We start from the raw sequence: 13,815 nt of genomic DNA on the forward strand, positions 1-13,815 counted from the left end.
CTTTTCTTATTTAGTAAGGTGAACCTAATTTGGTAACATACAAAATTCTAAATATGTATTCTGTATAAATATATACATGTATTGGATCAACTTAAAATCCCATACAAATTTTAGAATTTTCACCATTCTATATATAAACATTCTATATTAGACTATTAAAAGTTACTGGGATCTTATGAAATTTTATAAAAGCAATGCATCCAACTCTTCCAACATCTCTCAGAGAGAGCTTAAATTATTACAATGATATATAAAGCAGCAAAATTTATTTATAAAGGAAAACAACAACAAAGGAATATAACCTCTTAAGTCCATATAATTTCGCCTTCAAAAGGCCAAAGTCCTTTTTCTCAGGTTTTTTGGGAAAGCTCAGCTGTTATTCAAGTCAATGGGATGGGCAAAAGTGGATTTGTATCTGAAATACTCTTGTCCAGTATGAGATCACCCCCACTTACATGCATTCATGACTAGATCTCCTCTTATTTCTGGTTTCCAGTCATCCCAGCTCGTCTCAAAGCCATCAGCAAAGCGGATGCAGAAGTTTTTAAAATGACCTTTGCTAACTAAAGACTCTGAGGAGCAGGCAGTGATGAGTGTGCTTTCAATAGTCAGGACTAAAGCAGAGCCAGTGTCGAGATCTGCAGAGTGGTTAGACTGGAAAATAAAACCACAAGGAGAATTTACTGGTAACTAAAATGCCAAAGTGATACTGTACATTTACTAAATGCCATTTATCTTTCCCTATTAACTGATCCCCTGCTCCTATCTCCTTGTATTTTTGCTTCTTTGCAGAGAGTTTCAAAAGCATCACCTCTGCCCTTACAATGCCTCACATTGCTGTTTCCTAAATGCAATGCCTACATTAGAAATTTATGAGAGCAGTGGGAGTCAAGTTCATCTGGAAAAGGAACAAAAATCCATGTTTGATCAAGGGCTATAATCCATATGGACCCATGACCACACAACATAAGCCCAGGATCAATTGTTTTTTTCCAAGGAAGATGACAGATGACTTGATTAAACAATGACAAAAAGTAGCTTTCAATTTTATGTGATTTTTTTGGTGTTTATTTTGATGTGTACAACTATATACTATCTGAAGTGTTCAGATTGACTGATTAATTTCTGCCTCCCCATATGAACATCTATAATTATATTTCCCTTTAAAAAAGCCCAAATATTTCCTTTTATAAAACTAGACCTCTTTTGAAACATGTATCACCTGGTTCTTGTATATGTACTACACACAAATTGGTGTTTTAACAGATTTCCAGTAGTCACACTTTTGCTTACCTGGGGTGTGTTTGTGATGGGCAGGCAAATTCCTAAGTCATTGACAGTCAGCTGAAGGAACAGGGTCCCAAAGGCCTGTGCAGAAGTTTGCTGGATTCCAGGCAGCATATCCACCACTTCTTTCGTGGCCATATGAATATCTTTATGTAAAGCCATTCTCTGTTCATTCCAGTTGTCATACGCTGCCTTGTAGTTCAGCCAGAATAGCACAGCTTGATGAGGAAACCAAAAATCCTTAATTAAAATCAACATTTTAAGAAAACAAATCCATGTTCACTAATTAATTTTATTTTTCCTTTTTACAGCTCCTCCATTATTTTAAGTCAGAGGATGTATAACAATGGACACACACATTCAGGATGCAGTGATCAGGCTCGTGCTTCAAAGGACAAGGTGGACAAACCTGATCATTTACCATCAGAGTTAATACATTAAAATAGAGGAAATCCTGGTGCTTTCAGCATTATTCATCTGTGAGTATTTACAACAGCAACTTCCTCCAAACCCATCTGAAAACTAATCACCTCAACATATAGAATTTCCATGTCTGATGACAGAATTATCAATCTGTTGGCAAGGTGGAGATCTCCCAAATTTCTCAGCTACTTAACATGAAATGTATTGAGTCTTGAATAAACAAGTCTTTTGAGAAAAAAAAAATATCTCTTCCTCAGTATGAACACGAATTTGTAGCAATTGTATCTACAATACCTCTGTCAAAGGCCACAGGCTGGGCAAAAACAATGGGTCTGTTCAGAGTAATGAGCACAGCTTCCCTGTCTGATGAGCCACTGATTTCTTCTCGGAGAGCATTTCTTAATCCAATTCTTGTCTTGAAATAGGCAACTTGATGGAAGTCTGAGCCAGCTTCTTCATAAACCTTAAAATGTTCAAAAAAATGGGAAGAGAGATGAGTTTGCACCAGGGAAGAGTTCAGAGATGGGAATGGGAAGAAAAAAAAAACAACCCAAATTGCTGCATTTGACAAAATATGAAATTAAAACAAGTTGTGTCCTTTCCTCTTTTTCTCCTCTAGCCACAGTCCCGATGAGGATCTTCAATATTCTTCCATTAAGTTCTGATCACAGCATTATTTTATTTATCATAAATTGTTAACTAATGTAGCTATTTATATATCCAGATCCTCTATTGTGACAGATGACTTATAGGTCCTAAGATTTGTACTTGTCTTTTTCTAGGCATCACAAAATACTTTCATGTCCTAGAATGAGTGGTTCAGGTACCAGCAGACAAACTAGGTCAAAATGTAGGTCTAGCAAAGTTTGGATCTCCTCTGATCTTTTTCTTTCATTCAAATATTCTAAAAATTGTATCAGTATCAACAAACGTTTTGAGTCTGACTCAGTAGAAAGGCTATTACCCTTCTAAGGGGCTAAGAAGTTTCAAGATATTAAAAGCATGTGGAAGAAAAAACCCAAACAAACAAAAACCCAGCACTGTACAACAGCCTCTTGGCTTGATTATGTAGGTTTTTAATCATACATTATTAAGAACATTACATGCAAAGATTTTGAGCACTAACCTGATGTTTAACAATCTGTCCCAGTGCCAGATTCAAATCCACCTGGCATTTTCCAAACAGTTTGAGGTAGCTGCTACTTCCAGGCATTGCTTTGGTTTGCAGTCTGTTGGAGAGCTCAAGCTCTATCAGCCCCGTTTCAAACCTCACAGCACGCATTGAGGGAGTTGTAGCTGTCACCTGAATTCCCTAATGGATAAGGAAGGTACAAAGTTATGAGCATCTGGTTCAGAGACACAATGAGAAAATAAAATAAAACCAACCAACTACAACTGTTTTGTCATCATCAGATTACCTTAAACTGCAGGCTCAATGAGTAAAGAAGAATTTTTGGTTTATCTCCATCTGTTGTACCATCATGTTCATTCCAAAGAGGTATTGGCTGCTCCCCTCCTGCAAACATTAAATATGCACAGTCACAGTTTCACCAAAGAAAACATTTTAAAACCAATACATATAAAAAGGTGACCATGAATTAAGCATCATTTTAAACAGTGACTACTTGAAGGTTTACAAAAACAAATGAGTATTGAAGATATCAGTGCAAATTCATCTACTGACATATAATTAATATCTCTCCACTAAAAATTAAGTAAAAGAGGCACATTCCTCCCTCCTGGGAAACTTTCCTCAGGAACTCTCAAAACCTGTAAGGAGTGACACCTACTTTTCAAAAAAAAAAAAAGGTGTTTTGATTCCAATGTATCTCCTACTTATCTGACAATCCAAATTTAACACTTGACCAAATACTATGCAAATTCCATGAAAATGAAGAATTGAAATTATATCAGTATTCTTCCATGAGAGGAGGAAAGAGTACTCTGCAATTATTTTATTTTTGGGTTTACTTCCTCATCCTGGCACATTTCACCCTTGAAGAAGCAACCCTGGTTTTAATTCTCCTTGATATTTATCTACATCCCAACTTAGTTTATAGAAAGAGCTTGCTGCTGAAAAAGGCTAAGCCATTAATTCTCTCTAAATATGCCAAATGATCTAATTACAGTTATTTGGTGGTAAGGACAGGCAGTTAAAACACAGATTCAAAAAACCCCAATCCACAATAAATTTTTATCACTCCATTTTGTATCTGGATAATTTTCTTTTCATCAACACTGCCTTTAACTTCTAGATGCAATTATTATGGACTGCTCTATTCATTAATTAGCTCTCAATCTGTGCAACTTCACCTTCAGTAATTGGTACTACTCACACAGTTTTTATGTAAGGATAATATGCAAACAATATTTTGGTGCAATACAAACCATAATTAGAAAATACACTGTAGCACATCACACTAATTGGTATTTCCAAGCCATTTAGGAAATTACTTTGCTCCAAGCCAGAGGGACCAAGCCAATTTCTGTCCCCATTGTTCTGCTCTGAGAATCCAGACCCACGGATTGCTGACCTGACCATATCCCTGCTAAATTAGCCCAATACGGAAGGCAACAGTCACATTTCAAAAACCATCAGGCTGCTACTTGCAATACAAATTTACAGTCTGGAAAAGCAGAGAACCAGCACTGGTAATAAATTCCTCACATAAAAATGCCAGGGAGATTGAAATGCAGAGTCTAGTTCAGCACTGTATGCTCCTCTACAAACAAAAAAATACTCTTAATAGAATAATGACAGCTGTCAGAAGATTTATTCTTTACCTAAGCATTTTCTTACTACCCAATACTAATATATTTTGGCTGGAACAAATATCATGGTGTTTTTTGTTAGCCTTCAGGGAATTTGGCATTTTCCATTTTCTCCACTGCATTTTCTAAGTGCCTCGAGGGCAGTCCACATCACATGGACCTGAACCGTTCTTCTACAGCATTTGTATATCTGAATATTTGTACATCTGAACATATATCACTCACACACACACAGAGGGCCACGAAAGGAGGTAGATGTACACACAGACATTCTTTTCACTTAGTTACCACTTTTTATTCTTTCTTACCTCATGATGTTTCCAGCTATTGATGAATATTTCCACTCAAAATCAGCTGCATTTCTGTAACTGCCTTTTATGCTAACTCAAAAAATGTTCCAATCAAGCAAAGTGAATAAAGTAACCCAGCCAAGGTCACACCATGGAGAGACACAGAGGCTGATGTCCAGAATGCCAAACAATCCTACTTCCCAATAAAAATCCTGCTTATGATAGACCTAGAATAATTTCTAGAGCCTCTTATTATTCCAAGTCCAGCTCTGCTTCCTGCTGCTGCTTGCACTGCTAGAGGTGAAATGAGGGTATCTGTGAAATTAAAGAGCTGGTCCTGAGAGCTATCAAACAAGGATTGAGGATCTTACTTAAAACTGCTTTTAAGTGTTCTGCTTACCTGAAACCTTCTGTATCACCTCATTTACTTCCTTCATGAACACTTTCTGCACAAATACTAAATGGTTTAAAAGGTCAGTCGTGAGATTATGTTCGAAGGAGCCAACCTGAAGAAACAGAACATTTGAGAACAAATCTTAGTTTTAAAAATGGTGGATTTTTAGTGTTTGTTTTGGTTTTTTTTAGCTGCAAACATCAGAATTCTCAATTACAAACATGCCTATTTTTCTGACTAAAGAATTAGTTAGTAGAATTGTTCCACTTTTCCCCAGCAGGTAGGTTTCTTTTAAGGAGCATCACTTTTCTCTCTGGGAAAATTAACTATGGAAATTGGCACACAAGTAGAACTTGTGAACAGAACACTCTGTGTCGAGCAGAAAATTTCATATCATTAAGGTTCTATGTGATATCATTATTGCACTTAAGGAGCTGCCTAATCACAAAAAAAAAACAAACCCCGACAACCAGCTATAAAACAATAAAATGATCTTCCAGGTTTTCAGTATTTGGATTCAACCTGTCAACCTGAGAGTTCTGGAGGAGGCAGATAGTCTAAAATGTGAAGATGTGTAAGGAATTGTAACAGAAGGGAAATAAGTTATCAAAGATGACTGCAGCCTTCAAGACCTACCTCAGCCACACAGCGCAGGTAGTTTCCCTGCAGGTAGTAGCCTTGCTTGGCAGGGAGCTCATCGATGCTCCAGATCTGGTCAGAGTATGTGTCATGCTCTTCCATGACATATTTCCCTGACATGGTGACAGGAGGCAGGTTGAGACTGGCCGAAGGAGGAATGGTTGACATGTCAGTGGCAGAAACTTTTGAAGTGAAGCGGAGTCTGTGGTTTGGAAGCTCAAAATTAAATCTGGTTTGGGCACCTGTAAAAGGAAGGAAGGTATGAACTGGGAAAAGAATCTCTTATTTATCCTTAAATTTAAGAACAGCTTTTGAACAATAAAAAAACCTGAAATGTTTAAAATGTTATTGAAGTGCACAGACCTAAAGAACTATAAGTATCCACCCACATGATTCTGGGTTGCCTTAATTTCTAAAGAGAACGAAGACCCCACAGTAGTAAGATTGAGACGGGAATCATACAAACCACCTCGAGTGTACTGAGGCCTTGTAAGACTATTCTCAAGTAGCATCACAAATTAAAGTTTAATTAATCAAGGATCATAAACAGATTTTAGCAGCCAGAGGGAAGCTTCCTGGGAGGATGCTACATATGAATGTATACATATCTTGCATTCTGAGCATTGTGTAACAACCACAGTGAAAATTCTCTATACGGGGCCACAATAAAAAAAAAAAAAAAAAAAAAGCTGATGGCAACAGATTCAAAGCTCTAGCTATAACTCAACAGAAACAATAAGTGCTTTTGGATGCTTATAGGAAGGCCAAACTAAAAGCAGTAATGTTTGTGAAGTTACAGAGAACTGTTACCTGTCATCCCATGACTCCTCATCCTTCCCATCTTGTATTCTGCCTTCAGGGATGGCAGGAGCGCTGCTCCAATAGCAATCCCATCTATCATGGCACTGAACTTCAGCACAATGGGCTTCTTTTCCAAGCCCTCTGGCAGCTGTGGGAATTCATTGGTTTCAACCGGCGTTTGATTGATGCTCGTTGGCGTCTTCTCCGAGGGCAGAGGAGTCGCCACATCCTCTTTGGCTGGCTGGGGCCTGTGGGCCAAGACAAAACCCTTCCTGTTAATCCGCCTGGCTGCCCCACAGAAACCCAGGGTGGCAAAATCCCAGAAGGGGGAGGGATTTGGGAGCACTCACGCAGTGGAGGGCTGCCGGATGAGGTCGGAGATCTGCTTGGAGAGCTGGTGGGAGCTGCGCACCATCATGCTGTGCAGCGTGGCTGGGTGCTGCGGGATGTTGATGCTGATGGCTCCCACCTTCACCACGGCTGCGTTGTTAGTTTTCAGCCCCCTCTGGGCGCTGTACAGGGCCTGGGATTTGGCAATGCTGCACTTCACCACGGTTCTGACAGCAAAAGGGAACAGCAGTCACTTGCAGGTTGTAGGTTAAACTGAGTTTTTAAGTGTTAGCTGAATTTTGAAGCAATATCGTTTGTCAACTACACCCACGTTCCTTTTTCTTTCACTTTACACACAGATGCACTCACTACATGCCACAAACAACTACGCTACACTTAAGGGAACTACACATCATGCATGGCAAAAATACCTGCTAAAAACTGCTACTCTTTCCTAAAGTAAGGGTCATTTCAGTGCACACACACCAGGCTGCACATAGACAGACAAATTTGCACACACAGAAACAAAAAAAGAGCCTTCCATTTCAACTCCTGTTCAGGAATAATCTTCAATCACCCTTTTGGTCAAAAGTCAAATGTGAGTTTTGCATCCAAATAGGTCATTGGAGGAAATACTTAACAGTAGATACACAGCACGTGATAGATGAATTTGTGAATTAATACTGATGTTTAATTCAAACATATTATTCCAAAATGCATCATCTAAACCTTATTTTAATGTTGAGGAGGATATGGTTCATAATGGTTACCCAAGATAAAACTGTAACTGCACAAAGCTGGCAATTTTTGATGTCCTAACAAAATTTTGGCATAGCAGAATTCATTAAACTCGTACTAAAAAATGTATTGTGGTAACACATTAATGTTTCTATGGTCAATTCCTGGAGGGTTACCCAATGGAAGTATATTGTGCAGCCAACACAGAATTACAGCCTCAAAGAGAAGGAAATGTAGTTGTCAAGATGCAATACATCAACTAAAATGGCTGAAAAATAGACTATAAAATTGCAACATTCAATGCAAGTTTCTCAAATACAATATTTCAAGGGGTATAGCTATAACACTTTGTATCCTATTTAAATCGTTTCTAGACAGTTTGGTCTCATGGTGGAAGATACAATATTCTATCAACTCCACTCTCTAAGTAATGTCTCTTCTTATTCTTATGTTAAAATATCAGCAAGCCCAAAGCAACCCAGATGTGGAAATACAAACAAACAAAAAAAGACATCACCCTTCTGCTTATAATCAAGAAATACACAGCACTCTAAGGCAACCACTGGCCTATCAACAGCAAATTAATTGACTGAATCTCAAGGAACATTCTCAGATTTTCATAACTATGCAAGAAATGCAAGTCACCTAAAGCAGTTAAGAATTAATATTTTAGAGCAGACTGTCGAGTAGAAATTATTTCAAAATACACGATGAAGGAGGAAACGGTTCACAACAATTTTCAGAAAAACATTATACAAATAAGCATTACTTAAGAAAGGGCCAGAATTGTTTTAATTCACCTCTTTAAAAGAAAAACATAATTATTTCTCTTGATGTCTGCTCATTTCCTACTCTCTCCCTGCTACCATTCTGACTCAACTGTTATGAAGCCAGGCAACAACACATTTTCATCTCCATCTATAAAATAAAATACTACTGCATTCAATCTGTTTTAAACATTTCCTTAATTAAAAATGTATTACGCCATATAGTTGTTTCAGGAGAATAAAAACCTCAGCAAAATTAGGTGTGCTTTTCTCCATATTTCATGCAACAAATTAATTTCACTGCTGTTTGCCTACAAAAAACCTACTTCCATGACAGAATGAAATGTGGAAGGACTGTCTGGCTATCCATTTATTATTAAAAAGCTGCAGTTTGCTTACCTACAGTGATGTGCCTGTAACACATCTGGTTGTATCTCATTAAAATCATTAATCATTATTTAAGTTACATACCAGTAATGCTTCCAGTAAGAATTCTATATTCTCACATCAATACCATAAATCATCGCTCTCCAGACAAATTTGTGACAAAAAGTCTTTGTCCCACTAAAGAACTGACTACAAGGCCAGTACTCAACAGATTTTTGCCAATGTTGTTTAAAGTGTGTGGGGGAAAAAAGCCAGCAGGAGGCCTGTAACACACAGGAACTACTGCACCGAGTCAGCTGAAAACTCAGGCAGCAGCAGATACCTGAGGTGTAAGTGAAGGGATCCTTCCCTTAATTCCAGTCATAAGGAATTTACTTTCTAAGCCAAGAGCTGTATCATGTTCATGACTCGTCACAAGACCTATCCTACACAGATTTATCCAATCCTTTTAATCATTTATACTTTTGTTGACCACACCATAAGGCAGCAAATACAACAACTCTGTGATGCGCTGGTTTAATGCTGCTACCAAACAAAAAGGAACACAAACCTCATTATTTTCCCTATATCACTTGCAGTTTTACACTCCATCACCTCTCCTTCCAGAGCTCTAAGGACATTTTTAAGTTTATCCTGTATTACCACAACACTGAATAAACAGACACTGTGAGAGAGGAGACCCGCACCCACCCACCCAGATCTTCAGCATGTCTGGGAGTTAAACCAGCACACAGGGAAACAAAGACAAAAAGGAATGGCCCTGATCATGATGACACCACAACTATCACTCCAAGCACAGCAGTTCCAAAGCAAACCTCACCTCAGTGTTCCCTTACATTTATCAACAGTATTTCAGCTCATAAAAATAAGTACAGGAGCAGATCTAAAGAACTTAAGGGCCAGTGAAACCATTCTAACATTACAGTAGGGAGTGCAGTGCAATAGTAGCTGCTGAAACTATACTGCCAACATTGACAAGGGCTTTTTAAAGGCAGATATTTAGCAGGCTTCATTAAAAAAAGTTTATCTAGGTGATACCAGATGTGTTCAAGCAACATCTGCCTTCACAATCACACACAGTAGAAATGCAGCCATTAGCTACACAACACAGAGTTAATTGCAAGACTATTAAACATAATAATATGACATACAGAAACTCTTGTTTGGCTGTGCTTGTAGGAGATGTAGGAAAATCCTCCAGTCTACAGATGAAGATTGAAGAGAAAGCAAGAAAAACAAAAACAAAGCAAATAAAGAATAAACAGTCATGCAAAATTAGTCAGTTAATTACTTGTAACCCACAATATGACATTTACTTTCAAAATTACCAAGCTGAAGGTTTTGGTTTTGCTCATGTTTGTTCTTTGCTCTTGTTGTTTTTAAGATTTATCATTATTTTCTCCCTTTCCTTTTCTATTCTCCCTACATGTAGAGCAGACATGAAGAGGTTTGGTCACATTCAGAAACCCTTCATGACTGTCAGGTTGGAACTTTTATTTATCCCTCTGAAACAAACTTATTGGAAGCCATTTAGCTGAGGAAATGATAAAATTCTGTGTATTTTAATTTCTATGTAGCATCCTCCAAACTACCCAAGAATTAAGAGGGGAGAGAAACTCAAGTGACATTGTTTAGCCCCTTTCCACAAGGGTCGTGTTGTTCTAAGACCAGTCCACATACTGAGGGTTACCCAGCTAACACCCAAACTGTGTGAGGGTGATCTGTGCTACCAAGAACTGTGGTTCAGCTCATTCTGAAACTCAAACAGAAAGAGATGCAGCTGGGAACAACTTGAAATAATACATGGGCTTTCTGAGTCTGTGAACCTGGCAGAAATAAAAAAAGCCAGAAGGATGTGGATGCTGAGCAAGTGACTGGCAATGTTCATGCACAAGAAGTGGTTCTCTCCCCCTCCCCTGCCAGGTTGTGTCAGTTATATAAGGGCTAGAGGAAGGGATATTAGAACTGTAAAAATAAGATGAGAGAACAAAGAATGATGCATCATGAGTTGAAAAATGCATCTATTAAGGAAACACTATAGATCTTAAACAGGAATAATCAGCATCAGTAGATTAACTACTCCCTACAAATCTCATATGGCTTGAACCTACAAGTTTCAAAAATCAATTAGAAGCACAAGAGAATAGACACACCACTCATGCCACTTCTATGCACTTAAACAATTTTACATTGTGAAACTTCCTACTTACTGGATATTTGGGGTAATTCCCTCCAGCAGGACGATATTGACACCTCCAATGTGAGCAGTGGCACATGTCTCAGTCATCTTTTGATGTAGCACATCTTTAGGAAGAAAAGATATTTAACAGCATTTCAGTCAGTAAAATATTTCAGATATGCCTACTGCTTTTAAAAATATTGCAACAGGAAAAAAACCTGAAAAATTACAGCTTTAGCAGTCACATTAAGTGATGCCAGCTATAAATTGTGACAGGAAGAAATCTCTTAAAAATGAGCGACTGTCTTCCAAGAGGATTCCCTCCATGGCACTTTATGAAAACCTTTTATAATCCTTCAGCATCCTAGTAATAATTTTTTAAAGAACTTGTTGAATATTATTATATTATGTACACACACACTGCACATGCACATGTAAAGCTGCCAGGGAATTCAATTACAGAGAACGCTTTTAACTCATCCCACCTTTCATTTTCTCTTTCAGGGTGAAGCTGCCATGGATCCTCTTCAGCTCTGATTCCATGGTGAGGCCGCCAATGTCAGCCTCCAGGTGGGTTCTGTTCACCATCCCTATCCCAAAGACGATGAGGGTCACGTGCTGCGGCTCCGAGGTCACCAGGCTGCGCTTCCGCCCGTTGTCCTGCTCGTTCTCAAACACCACCCTGCAGGCAGGCTCCGTGGGGCTTCGAACACCTACACAAACACCAGCAGCTATTCAAGGCTTTGTTTATAATAAATCCTTGGCATATCCCATTTATATTTGTATTTCAAACCGTGGATCAGGTATCTTTCGTGTCAAGAAAACTCTTCAGGAAAATTACCTGTGCCTTGTGCACTCCACCCCAAGACCTTTGCAACTGAACCAAATCCAAGACACAATGAAGACAATAATGAGGGATGTGGTTTCATAATTACTCCTAGATATGCTCCTATGCACCTTATATAAATATTTGCAATGATCTGATTTTATTGTTGTCAGGGCAGAAAAATGCCCTGACAGTTTCCAATTGTCCCGTTTATTTTTTGATCATCCCACAGGCAAAGGTTCTTATATTTCTGTTTTGGATGAGCAAGGTTTCCTTTTCAATGCTCAGGAAGCTAAAAATAATGTTCGAAAATTTACATTTTCTGCAGATATTGGAACTGTGGATATGATATTCTGTGCATGAAAGATACTGGCATATATTTAACAAAAGTTCTCATTTGAGACTTGCTTAGATTTCATTCTTTACTTAAAAGAAATCCAAAGCTATATAGCTACAGAGCAACTATACCATCCCCCGCATATTTACAGCAACTTAAATTCAGCAACAAAAAGAATGATACTAAGACAACTCTTATATTTACTCTGCTGTGCTGAAATACATTGGAAATAGCAATAATTACACCAGATCTCAAGATTTCAGGTGAAATTATGACCCAAACACCTGTAACTTTTGTGGAACTTCGCAAAAATCAGTATTTCACCCTTCCTGCTCTCACAACAAAGTTCACAGATTTTTTTTTTCCTACTGTCAGTCATTCTCAAGGCAGGAATTCTCTCCCTCTAAATGGCTTATGTATTGCCTATTTTTTTATTTATTTGCTTTATTTTGGCTCATTGCTTGCATATTTTCACCGAATGACAATAAGCAGCATTTCCAGCAGCCCCTTGAACACAAAACAGCACCTCAGGCGGAACAAACTCAATCCATACTACAAAATGAGTGAGAAATGTTAAGCTTTTCTTTTGTGCATCATCTTGGTGAACTAATCCAAAGCTCACCTCCATCCTCACCCCCTTCCCCCTCTGATCCAAGTTAGATGGGGTGTGTGACTCTCAAAAGCCACCTCACGACCAAGCTTCAGAACGCCCCGTTTAAACAAAAGCGCACACACCCTGTTATTTGGGCTCATGAACCACCTTACCTGTTGGCCCAAAAGTTTCAGAAGACTTTTCCAAGATGCCAGTTGGATCAGAAATGAGTGAATAGAAGTTCAGCAGCTTATACATATTTTGCCAGCACTCCGCAGAGGGCTCGCTCTGTTCCGACACGGTAATCGAGTCGGAGTCATCCATATGGATCGTCACGTGGTCAACCACATCTTTGGAGCCTTTCCTGGACACTTTGGAAGTCCTTCGCTCTGACCTCCCCAGGGAATTCTTGTTGCGAGACTCCTTCTTGTTGTTGTCGTTGTTTGTCCTCTTGCTCTTGGTGTTGTTCACCCTGGTGCCTCCGTTGAGGCTGCCCCGGGAGCTGCGGCTGAAATCCGAGGAGCGGAAGTCCCTGTGCTTGCGGGTTTTGAAGGTGGGGGTCGGGGAGGCCGAGCCAGCCGTGTACCTGCTCAGTTTGATGTCTGTCTGCGTGGCCTTGATGTCATCAATCATGGTGCTGAACTGGTGGATGAGCCGCACCAGGGCCATGTCCACGTGCTGGCTGATGGACTGGCAGGAAATGGTGAAATTGCAGTGGAAGGTGTTGTAATAGCGCTTGTTCAAGTCGTGGAAGGAAAGGGCGTTGGTGGAGTTGTGAGGGGTGCACATGGATTTCTCCATCACCACAGCGCTAATGCTGAAAGTCTCTAACATCAAAGCTGGTTTGAATTCCAGAGGAGGAAGATTGACAGCTCCTTGCCTAAGGAAAGGAAAGGTACAAGTCACTACTGTGTTGCATTTTATGAGAGTCAAATACGTTTTTTACACAGCTTACATCTCATTTACTGAACCCAGCCTTTTATTTCCCTTAGGATAGCACCTTTTTACCACAGTTGTAAATATAATAAAATGAACTTTCACAGTTTCATACTG

The 13,815-nt window shown here is 39.0% G+C and overlaps 1 protein-coding gene across 42 annotated transcripts in view; it reads right to left on the minus strand.

The window, feature by feature from the left end:
• BLTP1 (bridge-like lipid transfer protein family member 1) overlaps nucleotides 1-13,815 on the minus strand; it is a 115,493-nt gene that overhangs the window by 18,996 nt on the left and 82,682 nt on the right. For 26 of the 42 annotated variants that reach the window (XM_086890541.1, XM_086890577.1, XM_086890543.1 and 23 more), the window contains 13 exons: nucleotides 12,936-13,642; nucleotides 11,493-11,720; nucleotides 11,039-11,132; nucleotides 9,980-10,030; nucleotides 6,957-7,163; nucleotides 6,616-6,854; nucleotides 5,803-6,047; nucleotides 5,173-5,278; nucleotides 3,129-3,226; nucleotides 2,837-3,022; nucleotides 2,005-2,173; nucleotides 1,294-1,505; nucleotides 456-654 (listed from right to left, as the gene is read on the minus strand). In XM_086890541.1, the coding sequence (XP_086746667.1) occupies nucleotides 456-654; nucleotides 1,294-1,505; nucleotides 2,005-2,173; nucleotides 2,837-3,022; nucleotides 3,129-3,226; nucleotides 5,173-5,278; nucleotides 5,803-6,047; nucleotides 6,616-6,854; nucleotides 6,957-7,163; nucleotides 9,980-10,030; nucleotides 11,039-11,132; nucleotides 11,493-11,720; nucleotides 12,936-13,642 (2,741 nt within the window). The remainder of the gene's footprint in view (nucleotides 1-455; nucleotides 655-1,293; nucleotides 1,506-2,004; nucleotides 2,174-2,836; nucleotides 3,023-3,128; nucleotides 3,227-5,172; nucleotides 5,279-5,802; nucleotides 6,048-6,615; nucleotides 6,855-6,956; nucleotides 7,164-9,979; nucleotides 10,031-11,038; nucleotides 11,133-11,492; nucleotides 11,721-12,935; nucleotides 13,643-13,815) is intronic. The other 16 variants (XM_086890586.1, XM_086890578.1, XM_086890548.1 and 13 more) reach the window with 1 other exon arrangement.

This window comes from Cyanistes caeruleus, chromosome 5, assembly GCF_971803275.1.
Source record: "Cyanistes caeruleus chromosome 5, bCyaCae1.hap1.1, whole genome shotgun sequence".
Taxonomy (NCBI): domain Eukaryota; kingdom Metazoa; phylum Chordata; class Aves; order Passeriformes; family Paridae; genus Cyanistes; species Cyanistes caeruleus.